General features: G+C 43.1%; 2 protein-coding genes across 2 annotated transcripts in view; both read left to right on the top strand.

Annotated features, from left to right (window-relative positions):
• The window catches only part of ston2 (stonin 2), a 36,917-nt gene extending 28,854 nt beyond the window's left edge, over positions 1 to 8,063 (top strand). The window contains exons 12-15 of the mRNA XM_079518614.1: positions 533 to 802; positions 2,157 to 2,382; positions 3,286 to 3,497; positions 4,827 to 8,063. Of these exons, the coding sequence (XP_079374740.1) occupies positions 533 to 802; positions 2,157 to 2,382; positions 3,286 to 3,497; positions 4,827 to 4,907 (789 nt within the window). The 3' untranslated portion in view covers positions 4,908 to 8,063. The remainder of the gene's footprint in view (positions 1 to 532; positions 803 to 2,156; positions 2,383 to 3,285; positions 3,498 to 4,826) is intronic.
• Positions 8,064 to 19,566: 11,503 nt separating this feature from the next.
• LOC306935514 (heat shock 70 kDa protein 12A-like) lies at positions 19,567 to 21,655 on the top strand (the record flags this gene model as incomplete). The annotated part of the gene is made up of 3 exons (XM_079518615.1): positions 19,567 to 19,743; positions 20,271 to 20,424; positions 20,631 to 21,655. 3 exons carry the CDS (start codon positions 19,567 to 19,569, stop codon positions 21,653 to 21,655), a joined length of 1,356 nt encoding a protein of 451 aa, XP_079374741.1.

Below are 21,655 nucleotides of genomic sequence, written 5' to 3' on the forward strand. Positions count from 1 at the left end.
CATATGGATACAATATTAGCAACCTGCGATGGTAGCATCATTAGCTTAGCTTGTTTTCAGGTTTTATAAGGTCCTAAACATCCCAGATAATCTCGTGATTGGCACAGTAGGGTACAGTAGCTATTCACGTGATTTTCTCGTTTCAGCACAGATTGTGTTAATGGTGTTTTTGTTTTGCATTGAACGTCGGAGGGTTCGTACTTCGTAATCACAAATTGCACGGGGCAGATGTGACTTAAATAACACACAGAAATCACTGACACGTTTAATATGATGTTCATAATTTTAAACAAAAAATGTACAAAATAGCAGAAACAGTTGATCTACAAGCGTGCTGATCTCGTGTACAAGCTTGAAGTGACGTGTTGTAAGCTTGCAGATCTGCTATTTTTAGATTATTTTCTTTCATGAAAATGTATGGACATTTTTCAACATGGAAACGACGATTATTCGTCTCTGCAAAAATAATTGCGATTATCTGAAATGATTGCGATCAACGATGTAATAACTGTGACGTGCGCCACCCTTACAGGAAGTGGAGCTGAACGAGGAGCACGCCAGCGAGCTGGACTTCCTGTCGTCGCGGTGCGTGGCGTTCACCCCGCCCCCCGCGGCGGCCCCGCGGCGCTTCGAGCTGCTGCGCTTCCGCACGCCGTTCCGGGAGCGCACGCCCCCCTTCACGCTGCGCACGGTGGCGGGCGTGGCCGGCGCCGAGGTCACCGTCCAATCCTGGCTGCTGATGTCACAGGGCTTCTCCACCAATAGGGACGCCCTGAACCTGGTGCCCTGCGAGAACGTGGCGGTAAGAACCCCGTTACCTTTAGCACTAGAGTGTCTGTGAGGTCAATGGACACTTTCAAAGAAACTAGAGAAACGGTTGGATGGCACTTACAGCGGCCTTCTAATGAGAGCGCAAAATCTGTCTTGGAATGATCTAATATACGGCAACCTTCCCCGTCCGATCCAGAAGAACACAGTTTGCCGGCCACTGCTACAGAGCTGACAATGAGGTTATATATCTTCCCTTCTTCTCTGGAGTCCTGCCTCAAAGCAGACCAGAGGTAGAAAACTGTCGTTCCTTGATGTCATCGCTAGGGACACATGCATCATTAAGCAGGAACTGGGGATGGCAATGAAGGACCGGAAAGTCTGGCATGGCGTTGTGAAATCCATGATCTCGACAGCGGTTTGAAAAATGATGGTGATGATGATGTGAGGTCAAAGTAGCCAATCGCAGGAAAATTGATTTCTGACCTTAAGTCAGCTTGCGTGGTACCTGGCCTTACTTCAGTCATTTGACCTTTAACCCATTTAGACCTGAGGACGCACCTGTGTCACCTCATAGCTTTTAACCACTTTAATATAACCATTATTTTAAACTGTAGCTGTTGAAGCAAGCTTTATAAGCTCATAGGGCACTCGGTGCCGCGCTACTAGCTACTAGCTTGTAGATCTGCTATTTTTTTTTTAAATAGTGAAAATCATGAATTACTATTTCTATGTGTTTGATGTATTACCGTGTGTTGTTCTTGCTTACTGTAAGTCGCTGTGCACTGTCCAATAATTTGATGGCAGGCAGTTGCTGCTGTTAAAATATGACTCCCCAGTCAAAAACACTTTGTGTTTGAAATAGACACTCGTGCTTTCAAAGGTGTCATTTGGGGCCCTAAGGATGAATACAAAATCAATATCAACATATTTGGACTAAGCTGCATCTGCTAAATGCCTAAATTGTGATTGTATATAGGCCTGACGTCAAAATTAAAAAAATGTCTTCTAAATTCTGACAGTTTTCTGAAATACCTATGTTTCTGTATCAGTGGTGCCCCATATTTCATGTCAAGGACCCCAAAAATTATATGTATTTGGCCACCGACCCCCATCTGAAAATATGTTGTTCCAGGGACCCCTCGGAAGCAAAGATTTGAGTTAAAAACGCTCGCTCTGAAAGAATATATTCAAAGATTTGCAACACATTTTCAAGATTTTTCAAAAATAGCAGACCTACAAGCTCGTAGTGCGCCACTCGGTGCCGCGCTATGAGCTTGTAGATCTGCTATTTTCCAATAGCTAAAGTATAACATAATGTTTGAAACACCAAAAGAGGGTTCCCGCCCAGAATGGGTTAAAATGTGCTGTGATGTCTACATGGCCAGGTGCGTTATCCCATCCCAGAGAGCTGGGCCAAGAACTTCCGTCGCGAAGGCGCCATGGGCGGCGAGCGGTCGCTGAAGGCGCGCTTCCACAAGGGGGCGAGCTTCGGCGCGGCGGGCGCCTCCGGGGCGGAGCCCGCCATGAGGGTAACCATGGGAACCGCCAAGTATGAGCCCGCCTTCAAAGCTGTGGTCTGGAGGATCGCCCGGCTGCCCGACAAGAACTCTGGTAATGCGACTGATGCTATGACTAAAACTCTGGTACAGTGACACACTAATACGACTAATACTATAACTAAAACTCTGGTACAGTGACACACTAAATATGACTAATACTATGACTAAAACTCATGACACAAGGGTGACTAAAACTCTGGTACAATGACACAGGGGTGACTAAAACTCTGGTACAGTGACACACTAAATACGACTAATACTATGACTAAAACTCATGACACAGGGGTGACTAAAACTCTGGTACAGTGACACACTAAATACGACTAATACTATGACTAAAACTCATGACACAGGGGTGACTAAAACTGGTACAGTGGCACACTAAATACGACTAGTACTATGACTAAAACTCTGGTACAGTGGCACACTAAATACGACTAGTACTATGACTAAAACTCTGGTACAATGACACAGGGGTGACTAAAACTCTGGTACAATGACACAGGGGTGACAACGTTGATGGTGGAGAGGGCCACTATATTTCCAAACTCATTCCAGAGTGCTCACGTTGCATAATAATTAATTACTGGTGGGCAGAAACCTCTTTTCTCTGTATTATTTTCTTTAAATGAATGCCCCACTTTGTCACACTAAAGTAGCAAAAATAGCTGATCTGAAAGCTCAAAACGCAGTCGCAGTGCGACGCGTTTTGAGCTTTCAGATCCCTTTTAATTCGTGGGGTGCCTATGTTTTTTTTTCATCTACTGTTTTCATTTATTTTTTTAATATTTTTTTCTAGAAAGGCTCGTCCACGCAAGAGACACAAAACTAAAAGGAATTATACTAGTGGCAGTGAATCTGTGATGTATGAAAGTGACACTGGCACAGTGACACCTGATGGGCGCCCCTCGCTTCACGCCGGTGTGATTTGTTTGTTTTCCCCCTCCCCGTGCAGCGCTGGCCCACCCGCACACCTTCTTCTGTCGTCTGGAGCTGGGCTCCGACCAGGAGGTCCCTCTGGGCGGCGCTCTGGAGCAGCGCCACCTAGAGGTGGAGTTCGACATGCCGGCCACCACCGCCTCGGGAGCCACGGTGAGGTCGCTCTCTGTCGCGGACAGGCAGGACGTGAAGAGATGGATCACATATGCGTCTCACTACCACTACCAGGTAGTCTGTCTGTCTGTCTGCATTGCAACTTTTCAGGACTAGAAAGTCTGCAGTTTCTATTAGCTTGTATTCCCCATCGACATTAGCTTGTATTCCCCATCGATGTCACTGGAGGATGGTTTCTAAACTGCCCACAGCCCTCCTATGAGACACAGACTGAGTAGAAAAACATTGCGCCATTTTTTCATGATTATTAGTGAGGACCTATTATATGAAGATAGGTTGAAAAGTGGTGAAGTGGTCCTTTAAGCCTTCAGACTTCAATGTGGCCTCACCATGCTTTACATGAGCTTATGTCTCCACCTACAGGCCAAAGCCAGTCACTGCATCAACATTGGGTTTAGTTCACAGTCAGCAGTAATGTTGAAATCCAAATTAAATATTTACCATGATACGATACAACTATGTGATTTTTGTTTGCGTTCCATTCTCTCTAGTCATGGTGCGGTGGGGGAGAGGAGAGCGGGCTTCTAGTGTCCCATTGGCCGTGGGGCTTAGTGTCCCATTGGCTGTAGGGCATAGTGTCCCATAGGCTGTATAGGGCTAGTCACGCGCCCATGCCAGACCATTATAGGGAGAAAGAGCAGGAAAAACAGCCAGCCCGTAACACACAGCAAGTTCACTTAACCCGTTTAGGCCTGAGGCCAAATCTAAAAACTATTTCTAAGTCCGGCGGTGGCTCAGGGGTAGAGTGGCTGGATGGATGGTAACCGCAAGGTTGCCAGTTCGATCCCTGTGGGCTCCCCCAGAGTTGGTGTCGAAGTGTCCTTGAGCAAGACTCTGAACCCCTAATTGCTCCCGATGTGCTGGTTGGTGCCTTGCATGGTTTCCGCCGCCATCGGTGTATGAGTGTGTGTGTGTGTGTGTGTGTGTGTGTGTGTGTGTGTGTGTGTGTGTGTGTGTGTGTGTGTGTGTGTGTGTGTGTGTGTGTGTGTGTGTGTGTGTGTGTGTGTGTGTGTGTGTGTGTGTGTGTGTGTGTGTGTGTGTGTGTGATGTAAAGCGCCTTGGATAAAGGCGCTATATAAATGCACCATTTACCATTTAAGTCCTGAATTCCTAAATCCTGAATTTAGTCTTCCGAAGAGCTTGAAATAGTTATTAAAAAAGTTTAAAAAAAAAATATATATATATATAGGTTGCTAATACTGTACATAACAACTACCCCAAAATGGGTTCCCGTCTTGAAAGGTAAAAACACCAAAAGGTGTTCCTGTCCTGGATGGGTTTTAAGAAGACAAAGTTACAAGTAAGATTGTTGTGATTTTATTTAAATTAAATTAAATTAAATTACATTCTGTCTGTCTGTCTGTCTGTCTGTCTGTCTCTCAGGTTCCCATCGAGCAGAAGAGAGACGGGACCACAGCCAACTCACTGAATGCTGACCAGCCGAATGAGTGTGCACAGCAATAGACACTCGCTGCACGTGCACACCAGCCGAATGGGTGTGCACAGCAATAGACACTCGCTGCACGTGCACACCAGCCGAATGAGTGTGCACAGCAATAGACACTCGCCGCACGTGCACACCAGCCTAATGCACACACACACACACACACACACACTGCACATGCACGGGGACAGTAGGCGCTGTGCACAACAGCCATATTGGAAAGAAATTGGGCCTTACTTCCTTACTTCCTTCACTGGTGTTACCAATAATATTCAGTTTAGCATATAACTCTGACAGTTGCACACCTGTAAGGGTCCATTTGGTTCCATTTGTACACTCTCATAGTTACACACCTGTAAGGGTCCATTTGGTTCCATTTGTACACTTTCAGAGTTACAGACTAGAGCCCTGCATCAGGAGCGGGAGCCTGCTGTACCCAACGCAAATGTTGCGGGCGCGAGCGGTATCTTAATACGTGCGGGCGGGAGAAGGCGGTCAGGATAAAACCAGTGCGGGCCCCGCTAAAACCCGCATCCTCTCGCTATTAACCAGATACAGAGCTTATAAAGATATGAATATGTCCCAGGAGAACGTAATTACCCTACCGCGCTGGACAACGCACCGTGGGAGTCTCACTCTCTCTCCAACAGACATCTTCAGGCACGCTCTCCAGCAGGCCGCAAACGGAACGGGAGGGCGGCCACACCTGTCAATCATTAGTAATCAAAGTGACTCTGTGAGGAGTGTGTGTTTTACAGACGGTGGAGTTTCTCTTCCCCGCGACGGACATTATCCGTTTGACCAGAATGGAACAGAGCCTTCATTACTATTTATAACACTGACTCTGTTTGACCAGAATGGAAGAGAGCCTTCATTAGTATCATTAACACTGACTCCGTTTGACCAGAATGGAACAGAGCCTTCATTAGTATCATTAACACTGACTCCGTTTGACCAGAATGGAAGAGAGCCTTCATTATCATCATTAACACTTACTCTGTTTGACCAGAATGGAACAGAGCCTTCATTACTATCATTAACACTGACTCCGTTTGACCAGAATGGAAGAGAGCCTTCATTACTATCATTAACACTGACTCCGTTTGACCAGAATGGAACAGAGCCTTCATTAGTATCATTAACACTGACTCCGTTTGACCAGAATGGAAAAGAGCCTTCATTATCATCATTAACACTTACTCTGTTTGACCAGAATGGAAGAGAGCCTTCATTATCATCATTAACACTTACTCTGTTTGACCAGAATGGAAGAGAGCCTTCATTAGTATCATCAACACTGACTCTGTTTGACCAGAATGGAACAGAACCTTCATTAGTATCATCAACACTGACTCTGTTTGACCAGAATGGAACAGAACCTTCATTAGTATCATTAACACTGACTCTGTTTGACCAGAATGGAACTGAGCCTTCATTAGTATCATCAACACTGACTCTGTTTGACCAGAATGGAAGAGAGCCTTCATTAGTATCGTTAACACTGACTTTGTTTGACCAGAATGGAAGAGATTAGCTTAAGTTAAGTGGGGCGGCTGAGTGGCCGGATGGAAACGGCAAGGTTCCCAGTTCGATCCCGGGCTCCCCCAGAGTTAATGTCTAAAGCGTTATTCATAGTTCAATATTTTCGGTGGTGAGGTGACCACCGAACTACAACATGACGTCACTGAGCTGCGGTGAAGAGCAAACCACCGCTCGCTCCAGCCCTTCCCTCTGTTTTTACTCACCACCGCTCCACATTAGTACAGCTCCGGTGGTCACCTCACCACCGGAGCGGTTTTCACCTCACCACCGAAAATCCAGACTACAGTTGGGTGCCACCGATATTGTCCCTTATCATTTGACCCATTTAGGCCTGACCTCAAAATTTAAAAAAATCCTTCTAAATCCTCCAGTTTTCTGAAATAAATATTTTCACGACTTTTCAAAAATAGCAGACCTACAAGCTTGTAGCGCGCCACGGCGCGCTATGAGCTTGTAGATCTGCTATTTTTCAATAGCTAAATTATAACAATGTTTAAAACACCAAAAGGGGTTCCCGCCCAAAATGGGTTAACTGTCCTTTTGCGCAGATCACGCAAACCTCAGCAAAAATAAAAGGACAATATCGATGGCCTCCAACTGTATGAATAGGCCTTCAGTGTCCTTGAGCAAGACTCTGAACCCCTAATTGCTCCCGATGTGCAGGTTGGTGCCTTGCATAGTTTCCGCTGTCATCGGTTTATGAATGTGTGTGTGTGAATGTAATGGGCAATCTATGTAAAGCGCCTTCGAGAAAGGCGCTGTATAAATGCACCATTTACCAGTGCAATGAAGTAAGTGATCTGCCCAATGCATTTACAATCAAATGTATTTCCAATATGGCAGTGGTACATAGACCCTGTATGTTCTTGGCTGAACAAGAGGAAACAGGGAAATTAAATTAACCCGTTTTTGCACTTTGTTAAAACATCAACCTTTTGGAGTTGTGTTTTTGTCTCGCTTTGTCCCCCCCCCCCCCGATGTCCTCCCCAATTCAGTCGTTTACGACAATTGTGTGTGTTGTCACTGCTGTTGTGTATGCTACTGACTCACCTGCCAGTGAGGAGCCCCGACCGGGAGGACTACAGTACTGTTGTATCCTACTGACTCACCTGCCAGTAAAGAGCCCCCACCGGGAGGATGTGCTGTTGTATCCTATACTGACTCACCTGCCAGTGAGGAGCCCCCACCGGGAGGACGTACTGTTTCATTCTACTGACTCACCTGCCAATGAGGAGCCCCCACCTGGAGGACGTACTGTTTCATTCTACTGACTCACCTGCCAGTGAGGAGCCCCCACCGGGAGGACGTGGAACATTCGTCCTACCCCTCCTGCCCAACACTCCATGCTGACAGGCATGTATGACGATAAGAGCGCCGCTCACTTCAAACAAGCGTGATTTTTTTTATTTTATTATTAGCTTTTCTTCCGTTTTTCTGTCACTAAAGACAATGATTTGTTTTTATTAGCTTTTCTCGGGTGTTTCTGTCACTAAGACAATGATTTGTTTTTTATTAGCTATTCTGTCTAAGACAAAGATTTGAACAACTTTTTAGAGAGGTCTAGAGAGAGAACTCAGAACAAAGTGTCCTTAATCCAACAGTAGAATATTTTACATAAAATACTGTTTTTATATTTATAAAACATTGTACGGTTTGTAACCTTAGAGTACGTTGAGCAGTTAGTATTCGGTTACATAGGCTAGTTACTTTTTTTTCCTCCAAAAATAATGGCATTACTTAGTTTCATTAATTCTTCTACAACCGACAGTGTTTTTCAGTGTTTTTAACCTTTATTTTGTCGACACACAGGCAGTGTCGGTCAAGTTACTACAGTAGTTGCTCTACTTTTTTTTCCTGTGGCCTAGTTAAGAGAAAAGAAAACTCTCACTAGTGATAAAGACAGAGTTGTCATTATGAAATGTTTAGAACTTGCCTTCAAAACAAGTAGTGCGCTTAGGGGATGTCCCGATCACGTTATTTCGCTCCCGGATACCGATTTTTCCAGATCTGATATTTATATTTGTATTGAACATTTATGCCACATCAATAGTACAACATCCCAAATCACAGACAATATCCAGTCTAATATCATGATATGGATATAATGTTGATGCTAGGGATGTCCCGATCACTTTCTTTTTTTTTTGCTCCCGGTCCGATTCCGGTGAAATGACGTGATCGGCTCCGATTTTCGATCACGTGATCGGGTCGGGACAACCCCTAAGTGCGCTACTTGTAGTAGTGCTGCTGTGCAATATGAAATAAGGATTTCTGGAATGAAATAAAACTGGGTGACATGATGCTGTGGCGATTTGAAATCCATCTTTGTCTGTTCACTGCTGGTAGAGATAGTGGGGTCTTTGGGGACCAGTTTTATAGTTGGACTTTTTGATGGTGCTTTTGGAGATTACATTTCACAATGGCCCCTTTTCCACCGGTTGGTTCAGAATGGGAACCGGTTACGTTCTTTTTGGTTTTGAGTCCATGAGCCAGAGTTCCAAAATTGGAACGTTAATTATGAATTGAGTGTGCAAAACCATACCTAGGCTATATTAGATTGTTATCACCATGAAACTTCCAAAGTTGAGTACTTACACGAAGACAATGATTTATTGTATTACAAATTTTACATTTTTAAATGTGCAAATGAGGCATTATGTAGGAAAATATGCAAAATAATCGAAAATATGAAAAAGCTACTACTGTGGAAGGGTTATATCATGTATTAATTTACTTTGTATTGATCCTATAAACAATTTATTTAATATAGGTCTAGTTTTCCCCACCAATTTTGGTGCTCTGGCTCATGGACTAAGAACCATAAAGAACTGAACCGGTTCCCATTGGAAACCAACCGGTGGAAAGGGGGTCAATGTAGGCATTAGGCAGGCGTTCTGAATCCAGAGCGATTTACAGCTAGGTATGAAGCTCGAAACCCGATACCCGGAAAATAAGCTTTGGGCTTATCAAGCATGTTATCGAGCATAGCGGCCCCATGACATCATGTTTAATTAAACAATCAAGACAAGAGGCGATCAAGAGATCAATCGAATCACTTATTGCACAAATGAATGGTTGTTTTAATCTTAGGCAAAAAATATTATTAACTTTTGTCATCCTCGTTTAATTTTAGATGGTGGTCAGCCACAAACTCACAGTCACAACACAAAAAGAAAAAGATACCGATTCTGTTCAGAATGTATTGTCGTCTCCCGTCTTTCCACAAAACAATAGAAAATGCTCGATAGTGGGCTCGATAAGAACCCCCGGCTCGATAAGCCTGATCGATAAGGTGCTCGTTATCAAGAATCATAAGCAAGCTCAGAACCTAGTATCCGTCTTAACCCATTTAGGCCTGACGTCGAAATTTAAAAAAAAATGTCTAATCATGACAGTTTTCTGAAATACATGTGTTTCTATATCAGTGGTGCTCAATATTTCATGTCAAGGACCCCAGAAACTATATGTAATTGGGCGCCAACCCCCATTTGAAAATATGTTGTTCCAGGGACCCCAGAAGTTAAACACGTTCGCTCTGAAAGAATATATATTCAAAGATTTGCGCCACATTTGCAGATCTACAAGCTCGTAGCGTGGCACTCGGTGCCGCGCTATGAGCTTGTAGATCTGCTATTTTTCAATAGCTAATGTATAACATGATGCTTAAAACACCAAAAGGGGTTCCCGTTCAGAATGGGTTAAGAGTAGAATATCTATACAATGTAACTCGGAGTGTATACTATACAATGCTATGTCTACATATTAATTATCTAAATTACACATGTTTAGCCTTTGCATACGCCTGTAAGGTCGTCGGGGCTAGTTTAACCTTTGACCTCTAAGGTCGTCGGGGCTTACGCACGTGACGTCATGAACGTCCGTCCACCTCCATGAAAGTGCTGCAATTCCACATTTCGCCAGTAGGTGGCAGCTTCAACGTTGGATAGCCTTACTGGGGGCTTGAGTGCTACGAGTCTTAAGATGGAGTGTGAAGAGGTGGCTTTTAAAATAATGGTGTTTGGTGTTCATAGCATTATGTTATACTTTAGCTATTTGCCGCGCTACGAGCTTGTAGGTCTGCTATTTTTGAAAAATGGTGAAAATGTGGCGCAAATCTTTGAATATATATTCTTTCACAGCCAAAGTTTTTCACTCAAATCTTTGCTTCTGGAAGGTGTCCCTGGAACAACATATTTTCACATGGGGGTCGGCGGCCAAATAATCTGGTCAAAATGGGTTAATTGATGATTAAACACAATTATCATAACGGTGAGTTAACATGGAGCAGCTCTAAAAAAAAAAAGGAAAAAAAAATAATCACACTCAGCTGGTTCTCATTTCTAGTTTCTATTATTAGTATGGATTCTCCCACTTGCTAGAATTGTAAGTTAATACAAATGAAGGATGGCGAAGTGCCAACACAAAGTTTCTATTACAAATACTTAAGATAAACGGCCACTCATTTGCAAAGCAAATAAATCATGTGTGTCAGTTACAGCAGTGGTTCCCAAACTTTTTGAAATGAAATGAAATGAAATGAAATGAAATGAAATGAAATCTATATTTACCCAGGGTATCTGGGCTAAGCTCAAGAACTTGTTTCCAGCCAGGCCCTGCTCATAGAACACATTTCATCGTAGTGGTTGATGCCTTGTTCAAGGGCATTTCAGCGGTGGTAATTTTAACGTGTCGGACGGCTGATTCGAACTGGGAACCTTCCGGTATCTAGACCGCGCCGCTATCCGTTCGGCCACCGCTGCCATGTCAAGGACCCCCAAATGGACACCAATTAGCTCGCGGACCCCCATTTGAAATTATATGTCAGGGACCGCTCATAAGAGAACACTTTTACAGCTCTAGCAGTAATTCCATTTTCATTTCAAGGACCCCCAGTTTGACATGCATTAGTCTACGGACCCCCATTTAATGGCATTTCTATCTCTGGGACTCCCTAACGGGCAGTGGCGTGCACAGACATTTAGAGGGGCAGGTGCTCAAGTTAAAAAAGGGCACCTTGTGCAGCCCGTGGAACCGGCCGGTTGCCTTAATCCATTTTGGGGCGGGAACCCCTTTTGGTGTTAGCATTATGTTATGCTTTAGCTATTGAAAAATAGCAGATCTACAAGCTCATAGCGCGCCACCGAGTGGCGCGCTATGAACTTGTAGGTCTGCTATTTTTGAAAAATCAAAAAAAAGAAAGAAAAGTGTTTTTTTTTTTTTTTTTTTTCAAAAGGGCACATTGCCAAAAGGGCAGGGGGTGCTCTAGCACCCCCTAGTGTCTATCTGTGCACGCCACTGCTAACGGGTCTCTTGAGTGTTTTAGTCCCAGTGCTTTAGTCAAAGTATAGATACTCCAGGCCTGTTTATACATTACTCAATTACAAATGAAAGTTGCTCAGTTAATTTCAAGTAGGTGCTTTTAAAAATGCTTAAATACGTACATTTATTTTTCATGTCACACATTTCGAACATGAGATTGGTCTATTTGTATATTATTGTTTGTCTCTAAATGTCTCAATTAATTGAACTGGCCCTTGATGGCTTATTGTGTGTGTGTGTGTGTGTGTGTGTGTGTGTGTGTGTGTGTGTGTGTGTGTGTGTGTGTGTGTGTGTGTGTGTGTGTGTGTGTGTGTGTGTGTGTGTGTGTGTGTGTGTGTGTGTGTGTGTATTATATAATGTATTGCAATATGAAAATTATGCCACAAATACTGTATGACTGTATGACGGGAGGCAACAGTCTGGCCACGCGAGACTAGATACCTTTACGCTAGTGTCAGTCTTAACATCGTAGTTTGCAGGTTTCACTTTCCTGAACTTCCTGCTTATCATATCATTACTCTAACCCAAGCCCCCAGTAAGGCTATCCAATGTTGAAGATTCCACTACCTACTGGCGAAATGTGGAATTGCAGCACTTTAATGGAAGTGGACAGACGTTCATGACGTCACGTGCGTAAGCCCGGACCTCAAAATTGAGGTCCAAAACGCTCCAGCTCGGTCTCTATCCTTCTTTATACTCTCTATGTTCTGGCCTCCAAGTTGGGGAATGACCTCTGACCTCAGTCAGTCACCTCTCCGTCAGGACTACAGACTCACTCCCCGTTATCCGCCACAGTCAGGCTGCGTTCGAATTGCTAGGGTTGTTCCCTACTCCCTACTCCCCATACGGGGATCCAGACTCAGTGGACTCTAATAGAGGGTATGCGCATGCATAAAGTGAATGGCAAATCGAGTGGCAAAGTGAGTTTAACATAGTTTAACGTCGTTTAATGCAAGCATATTGGACTTTTCTGTTTGGATATGTGGGCTGTCAAGGCCAGAAAGTAGTTTTTTGGCACTCAGTAGGCGTTCCCGCATAACGTCCTGGTTTGATGATGTAACGCGCATACCCTCTATAGTGATGAATTCGGACAATACTCCCTGTATGGGGAGCACCGACTCTGACGTCAATATCGGTAGAGGGCGCTATAGGTCCGCGGGTTCATGTAATTTGAATTAATTTGAACGCAGCCTCACCCTACCTCACCCCCTAGCACTCCTTTCTCCTTGTATCACTAACATGTACCTCAGTGGGTGGATTATTTTTGTGCATTATACCGGTAGTTCCCACCGTATCGTTTTTCCATAGAAAAAGAAAGAAAGAGAAGAAGAAGGGTTAAGGGGGAAAGGACATCAAGAAAAAAAAAGTCAAAAATCATTTACACATAAATACTATATAAAGGTGCTTGAGCATAGCAGCAGATGTATAGGCTACTATGTGCATTATACTAATGGACGTTAGTTAGTCAATATGCTAAAATAAAATAGACACTAAGCCGATTTGCTCAGACACAGGGTGTAAAATTCTCCATTCATTGTCAATGGGAATTTAATGTTTGTGTAGGTCAAAGTTTCCTATATTCACTAAAAGCCTGAATATAGCCCCTCAAACAACACACAAAGAAGCAAAAGTCAATGTGTTGTACATAGGATTAACTTGCAAAATGTCTATGCGCGTCAACCGCGTAATTCACTTAAATTAGACTGACACTGGTATCATCTGCATGTGGGTCCATAAGGTAGACTCTACCTGGTAGAGCAAAGGGAGGAAAAAGTCAAGTCCCCTGTCCCTGGTAGGCTATGTTGGTTAGTTTTAATAGAGCACCGAAGTCTGACGTCAATATCGGTAGAGGGCGCAAATCCACGGGTTCATGTACTTTTTATTTGCATTGTAATCCCCATAGGGGGATCTTAGGTTGCCTCATATAAGAACTATGTTTGAAAAATAAACAAGTCATCCCGGCATATGGATATGAAGACTGACGCTATTGTTACTGCTACTGAATTAGTTAAATTTTCGCTAGAAACAGACAGTATCAAATATGACTGACTGACGGTCATAAACGATACAGAGACGACACATCCCTGACAATAACGCAGAGACAGCTTGTTTATTTTTGGACCACAATGCTTATATGAAACAATTTTAAGATGACCCCATGTTATTCTCCATAGGGAAATTACTTCCACGAACCAGGGGATGAGCGAGTGACGTCAGGACTTCGGCGCTCTATTGGTTCAGGTTTTTGGAGGGTCCGTGGTTTTAATGTCCCTGGGGACCCACCAGGACGGGGCTGGACTGGGTCAAGAATTTGGCCCTGACATTTGGCCCAGGCCGGCCCGGGTACAGGTTTTAGTTTAGAGTACATACTATTGGTCCGACTGTCATTAGACCGACAACCTACCTCAAACCCTAACCTAAACTGAAACCAGAAACCTAACCGCAAGCACGGGAGCAGCGCATGTCCGACCGTTGTTTCCGCATGTCGGTCCGTTGGCGTGTCTAATCTGCATGGGCAACTGGGCATCTCACTGGCCCACCACTGCCGGCGCGCAGGTAGCAGATAATCTACCGCCCGCTCCGTCGAGGCACATACAAACAAACGCCCAGTTTTACTGGAAAATATGCCTCCATGTTTTGATAATTACCATAATAATCCTACTGTAAAAATGGCAATAAATTTACTTTTGAATACTTTTTAAAAGTGCGTACTTCAATTTTGACTGAGCAGCATTCGTTTGTAATGTAGTAATGTTTCAACAGGAGTAGGTCTATATATACGTTGACTAAAGTATTGGGTTGAGTATACTTAGTCGAGCCTCACTTTGAAACATAATAAATATAGCAATGTCCAGGACCTTTCACTAACCTGGATTTAGTCAGGGGATATTAGTAAAATATGAGTATAAATTCATTACAAAAGATGTCTTCACCAATGTGTTTGTAAAGGTAGTAACACATCTCACAAAGACTGAGATTCAGTTTCCCTATAGAGCGTCGCAGTCCCGCCCCCTACCATGGACCAGGAAATGAATCCCAATGCATTTTTCCCATAGACATTTCAACAAGTATTTATTTAAAGACGGTTACACCGCGGACAAAGCCAACTCGAGTCGTGACAACTCATGACAACACAAACAATATTTTGGACCAAACAAATAATTACAAAGAAGAAAAACCACAAAGAGTGTTGTAAGTGTTGTAACCTGCCGTTTTTTTCTTCTTTCTAATAATTTTTTCGGCCCCAAAAATTGTCCATCACTAACATCAGGTTAGTGATGGTCCTAGTGGACAAAGTGAGGCTCTATAGACCCAGGTTAGTGATGGTCCTAGGTGGACATTATACTGTAGGTATATGTTTCAAACTGAGGCAACCCAGTGCTTTAGTCCAGTAGTTCCCATACCTTTAAATGTCAAGGACCCCCAAATTGACACTCATTAGCTTGCGGACCCCCATTAGAAAATGTACGCCAAAGGCCCCCATAAGAGAAGATTTGTATGGCTCTAGCAGAGATTCTCAACCAGTTAAGGACCCCAGGTTTGACCTGAATTAACCTACGGTCCCCCATGTAATGGCATTTCTATCTATGGGACCCCAATATAAATTGAAAAATCAAAGTTATTTAACTCTTGGTTCCATTTGTACACTCTCTGAGTTACAGAACCATATGGGTTCCATTTGGTTCCTAACTATCATTTAGCTGGGGAGCCCCTGGAACTCCCTCAAGGACCCCTGGGGGTCCCCGGACCCCACTTTGGGAACCACTGCTTTAGTCAAAGTATACTGTAGATACTCCAGGCCTGTTTATATATTACACAATTATAAGTGGCTCAGTTAATTTGAAGTAGGTGCTTTTAAAAAAGTATTATTTTTAACACATTTCGAATGTGAGGATAGCCTATTATATTAGTGTTTGTTTTTAAATGTCTCTATGAATTGAATACACAGGACTTTAATGGAAACAAGCCCAGAATTATGGATTATTTGGGTTATCCTTTTAGCATTATTTTGTATAAATCTGTGCCATTTTTTGAAAACTATTAAAGAATTCAATTCATCAAATTCACCAGGGGCCACATCAGGGGCTGCAATTGGAGCAACGGTGTGCCACAGCAACAATACTTGTTCTAAAGGTTGAATCATGAGTTCTAGCACTGTTCTAAGACAATGGTAACAATGTCTCATCAGCATCTGACTTAATCAACAGGCACTCATCACACACATGGCACAATTTTTGTGTATTGTTCTTTTTTTTTGTTCTTTATTAACATTTTTTAAATGACATACGAGTCAAATAAAAAAATGCCATATAAAATAAATTATTATTATTTACCGCTGCGACCCCCCAGAGTTCCCGCTCTGAAAGAGCCACAACCCTGATAATATTTGTGTTTTGTTCAAAGGTTGAATCATGAGTTCTAGCACTGTTCTAAGACAATGGTAACAATGTCTCATCAGCTTCTCATCTGACTTAATCAACAGGCACTCATCATGTGACGTGTGAATTCCTCAGATGGCTGCAGATATGTATGTCAGAGTTGTATACCTATTATATAATGTATTGCGATATGAAACTTATGCCACTAATACTGCTGGTCTGTTAGCACGGCTGCAACTGCTGTTGCTGCCTGAAACCTCAGCCTCGGCCCTCGGGCCAAGCGGTCTATCCTCTCTGTTCTTGCATTCCTACTCTTTGGTGCCTTTACGTTAGGCTCGCGTAGCCAGACAACTATTCCACAATCTCCAAATGCTAGAGTCTGGAACTACACCTCCCGAAATCCGAGCAAGGAAGCTGCCATTTTGGTTAAAAAATATATATATTTTAAAGTATCTTCACATTAGATTTTTTTTATCTCCATTTCTGCCAAGCAGCAAGCTATATATGCTTTGATGATTTTGATTTATACTAGGATACATTTTGCACGACTGTAAAGACGAAAGGGAAGTGGGGAGGAGGCTTCACCTCCGCTTCATCGCTTGCTCACAGAGGTGGACCTTTACAGAGTAAATGTACTTAAGTACTGTACTTAAGTACAGATTCTGTACTGAATTACAGTACTTATTAAGTACAGACTCTGTCAAGTTAAAAAAGGACACCGTGTGTGGCGCGTGGAACCGGACAGCTGCATTAATAGCATGTGTCTTAACCCGCAACGCATGTCGGGATAGAGCCACGGGTGAGTCTGAACCAGCCACGCATGTGTCTTAACCCGCAACGCATGTCGGGATAGAGCCACGGGTGAGTCTGAACCAGCCACGCATGTGTCTTAACCCGCAACGCATGTCGGGATAGAGCCACGGGTGAGTCTGAACCAGCCACGCATGTGTCTTAACCCGCAACGCATGTCGGGATAGAGCCACGGGTGAGTCTGAACCAGCCACGCATGTGTCTAACCTGCAACGCATGTCGTGATCAAGCCACGGGTGAGTCTGAACCAGCCACGCATGTGTCTAACCTGCAACGCATGGCGTGATCAAGCCACGGGTGAGTCTGAACCAGCCACTCATGTGTCGGACTCACGCATGTGTTGGACTGTTGCACGCCAGACCATCGTATGCGCCCCATCATGGGTAGTGGGTACTAAACAGCGAGTGAGCATGGTTGGTGATACATTTCCACGATCGGGAGCATCATACTGGTGTGCGGATTTTAATATCTTTCTAATGTTGAAGTTTAGATTTTTGATTAATGGCTCGGGTGTGTCCCTTTTGTCATTGTTTTGATGCCTGTTTCATGTGTGTATTGTAGGCTACGTCTTACTGGTGAATTGAGTAGCTACAATGGACCACGATGGAAACAAGCCCCCCCAGGGCTTTTTGTGGTAATCTTTTGGCATACCTTTTGACTGTACTATACAATACTATGTACTGTTAACAATCTTGTTAATAAAGTATCCAATCGACGAGAGCGGTCAAAATGGTCTAGGTAACAGAGGGGTATAGTCACGTACTGGATCGTGGTGGGACATTTCATTTAATCATTAATTCAATCATATTAAAAAAGTAGAAAAACATAACATTTGTGACTCAAGTTCAATTAACAAGTCTGAGTCTAAATACATTAATGAGTCTGAGTATAGTGATAAAAATAGTTCAATATTACCATATTTGGTATTCTTATTCCTATTCTAACCCTAACCCTGACCTCAGTAAAAGTATGCCGGCCCGGGAGCCAATCAGACACATGGTAAGGCGGGTCTATCCTAGAACGTAACCTACACCTCCATCACCTGAACCAATGAACTGTGCCGGTTGCAACACAATGAATACCAAAGGGTGGGGCTTAGTGACATAGTACAGGATGCTCAAAGGGTGGGGCTTAGTGACATAGTACAGGATGCTCAAAGGGTGGGGCTTAGTGACATAGTACAGGATGCTCAAAGGGTGGGGCTTAGTGACATAGTACAGGATGCTCAAAGGGTGGGGCTTAGTGACATAGTACAGGAGGCTCAAAGGGTGGGGCTTAGTGACATAGTACAGGATGCTCGTGCTATAAAAACTGGGACAGTATTTGGTGTGTTCATTTCAGTCGTGTTGGCTTGGACTAGCTTTAGTCTGGATTCTAATATGGCATTTATAGTAGCAATAGACTTTGGTACTGCGTACAGTGGGTACGCCTTTCTTATGGAAGGCAATGATCCCATTCTTTCACAATGGGGACAAGAATTGGGACTGACCAGCACAAAGACGCCTACATTTGTTCTATTTGATGAAAATGAGCAATTCCTCAACTTTGGTCAAGATGCTAAAAATGACCGCTTTTACGGAATTGGAAAAGGAAAGAAAATTCTTGTTTTTGAAAACTTCAAGATGGAACTCTACGGAAAAGTAAGGCTATGATATTGTTGATTTGCAATTAGGATAGAAATGTGTTGTTTTATACAGTGTATGTATACATATACACACACACACACACACACACCACACACACACACACACACACACACAATGGGTGTGTGTTTATGTGTGTGTGTGTGTGTGTGTGTGTGTGTGTGTGTGTGTGTGTGTGTGTGTGTGTGTGTGTGTGTGTGTGTTTTTGATTGATTGAAATATTTATTAACAGTTTGCAGAATTACAGTACATTACAAGCACAAACTCATTACAAAGACTGTTAACTGTAAGTGGACGACCCAATTAAGCATTACACTTGTTTACAAGAGGGTTCACCTTGTTCAATTCATCAATACATTTAGAGACGTACAAATAGACACTTCTATATAGTCAAAGAACAGAACAGGAATTCATCATAAAGGAGGTAAAAAGGGAAAAGAAACATATTACAGTGAGGGGAAAAAGGGGTGGGTGGTGGGGGGGGGATTCAGATTTTACGGGGGCCAGTTTCGAATTGCAGCCGTCCGTAGGTGCCCTTTGAGAGCGGTTTTGAAGGAGTCAAGGGATTCGCTTGTCTTAATGACGGTTGGTAGGGCACATTTTGGTGGCATAGGAGCGAAAATAATTTAGTCCCTTGTTTGTGCCGAATCTGGGTTGTACATGGTTCGTTGCACTCCCTCTGGTGTTGTGGGTGTGGACTTCGTTAACATTAAGGAAGTATCTAGACAGGTACATGGGTATCTTGGTGGTGTGTGTGTGTGTGTGTGTGTGTGTATATATATATATATATATATATATATATTACCATTGTACATCATCCATTGATTGATTTGCTCATCTACACCTACGTAAATTCTCCATTCATTGTCAATGGGAATTTGTGTAGGACAACAAATTATTTAGGCTATTTATCAACAACATGTTTTTTTAATTTTCAACAGAAACTCAACAAGGAGTTGATGATTACAGCCGTAAATGGCAAACAAATGAGAGCCCTTACAGTGTTCACAGAAAGTCTACGCTACCTGAAGGACCATGCTCTGAAGACCATTAATGAGAACCATAATGGAACCTTCACTGCGGCTGACTTCACCTGGGTTCTGACTGTTCCTGCTATCTGGGATGCTTCCGCAAAACAGTTCATGAGGAACGCAGCAATGGAGGTAATTCCATGTTGTTAAACGTATTACGTACATGATGCCATTATCAAAACGACCTGAAGGAAATGTCATTATGACATCTCGAAACGCAATTCATCAGCTGATTTTATTTAACTTTGTTCATAAAACATACCTATAACTCCCCAGAAACGTTATAAAATGAAGCTTTCTTCATCCTCAAATTGTTTACGTTCATTAAATCCACATGATCTCCCTAGTGGAAACAGTTATTAGCCTTGATGTTGTTTTAATTCTACAGCCAGATTAAATGGTGCTAATCTGCAAACTATAGAGTTGGAAATCACATTTTACATCTAGTTAGGACTTTACTGCGAGCCACCGCCGCCCCGTCTCTCGTGGGAGAGCCATTCAGGGGGCTTGATACAGACATAGTGGGTTTTGGATTGAATTTGCATTTAATGCTTGTACCTTTTTTTGTCCCCTTAAAAAAAAGTTAGAACAAAAAAAAAAAAATCTTCATGTAAATGTGTGAATTTAAACAATACAAATCTTTCTTTCTTTCTTTTCAGGCTGGCATGAACAAGCTGGTCATCGCGTTGGAGCCCGAAGCAGCCTCCATCTGGTGTAAGCAGCTGCCCTCAGATGGTTTCGTTGATGAGATCACAACAAATGCCACGCTACAACAAAATCCTGGAACACAGTACATAGTTGCTGATTGTGGAGGTATGTTGTGCTGTCATACTGATGCAGTCTTAAAAGTGTGTGTGTGTGTGTGTGTGTGTGTGTGGGGGGGGGGGGGGGTATACCGGTGCATTATTCAATTGCAATATACAGAAAAATTTTATCTTTGTATGCAACTTCACTACATGTTTCCTGTATGTATAAAGACACGTTCCTATTCTAAAGCCTATAACATTGTTGTCTTCCAGGTGGTACCATTGACATCACGGTACATGAAGTATTGAAGGGAGGAGTCCTCAAAGAGCTGCATAAGGCCTCTGGTAATGACATGGGAGGGGAGCACGTAACCAAAAACTTTAAAAGTTGCCTGAAAGAAATATTCTCTGATGATCTCTGGAATGAGTATGAAAGAAGGTTTCCATGTGAGCTTCAAATGTTGATGTATAACTACTCTGTCGTAAAGTGTGTGGGCGATGATGTAGAAATCTTCTGTCCTTTTAACTTAACAGCATTAGCTCAGGACAAGCAACCGATAGAGGATTACTTCAAGGACGTGCTAGGTGTCAGCTGGGACGAAGGGTCGATCAAAATCTCAAGAGAAAAGTTGAGATCCTTTTTTTACGAAAGTCTGAGTGGCATCACTAAAAGTCTCAAAGAAATCTTGAAAAAGGATCTCCGCATCGAGTACCTTGTGTTAGTGGGCGGTTTCGCCTCAAGTAAGATTCTGTGCAGACACATTAAAAAGCAGTTTGGTGATCAGTTCAAAGTGCTGTGCCCTGCATCTCCCCAGCAGGCGGTTTTAAAGGGAGCCGTCTTGTTTGGAAGAAACCCTGCGGTGGTGGCATCACGCAAAAGTGCCTTTACTTATGGCACCGGTGTCTTTGTGAGATTCGATGCGTCGATACATGATGCTGCTAGGAAGTACTCCAATGAGAGGGGCGACTGGTGTCGTGGTTGTTTCTCAACACTGGTGACAGTGGATGAAGACGTGGGTTGGGATGAAACCAGAGACTACATCTTCACACTAGTAGCGAGAAAACAGACATCGGCCAATTTTGGTTTTTATCGCACAGAAAGGAAAAATCCTCTATATGTAGACGAGTGGGGAATAGAAAAACTGAACTCGTTTGTTGTTGAGATGCCTGAGATGCCAGATATTACCCGTGGGCTGGATATTTGGAAGTTGCAAATCAAATTTGGCTCCACAGAAATCACGGCCACGGCCACTGATGGATTCAACAAACTCAACTTTTTTAAGATTAATATACTGTAA

The sequence above is a fragment of the Electrona antarctica genome (assembly GCF_951216825.1).
Source record: "Electrona antarctica genome assembly, chromosome: 13".
Lineage (NCBI taxonomy): Eukaryota > Metazoa > Chordata > Actinopteri > Myctophiformes > Myctophidae > Electrona > Electrona antarctica.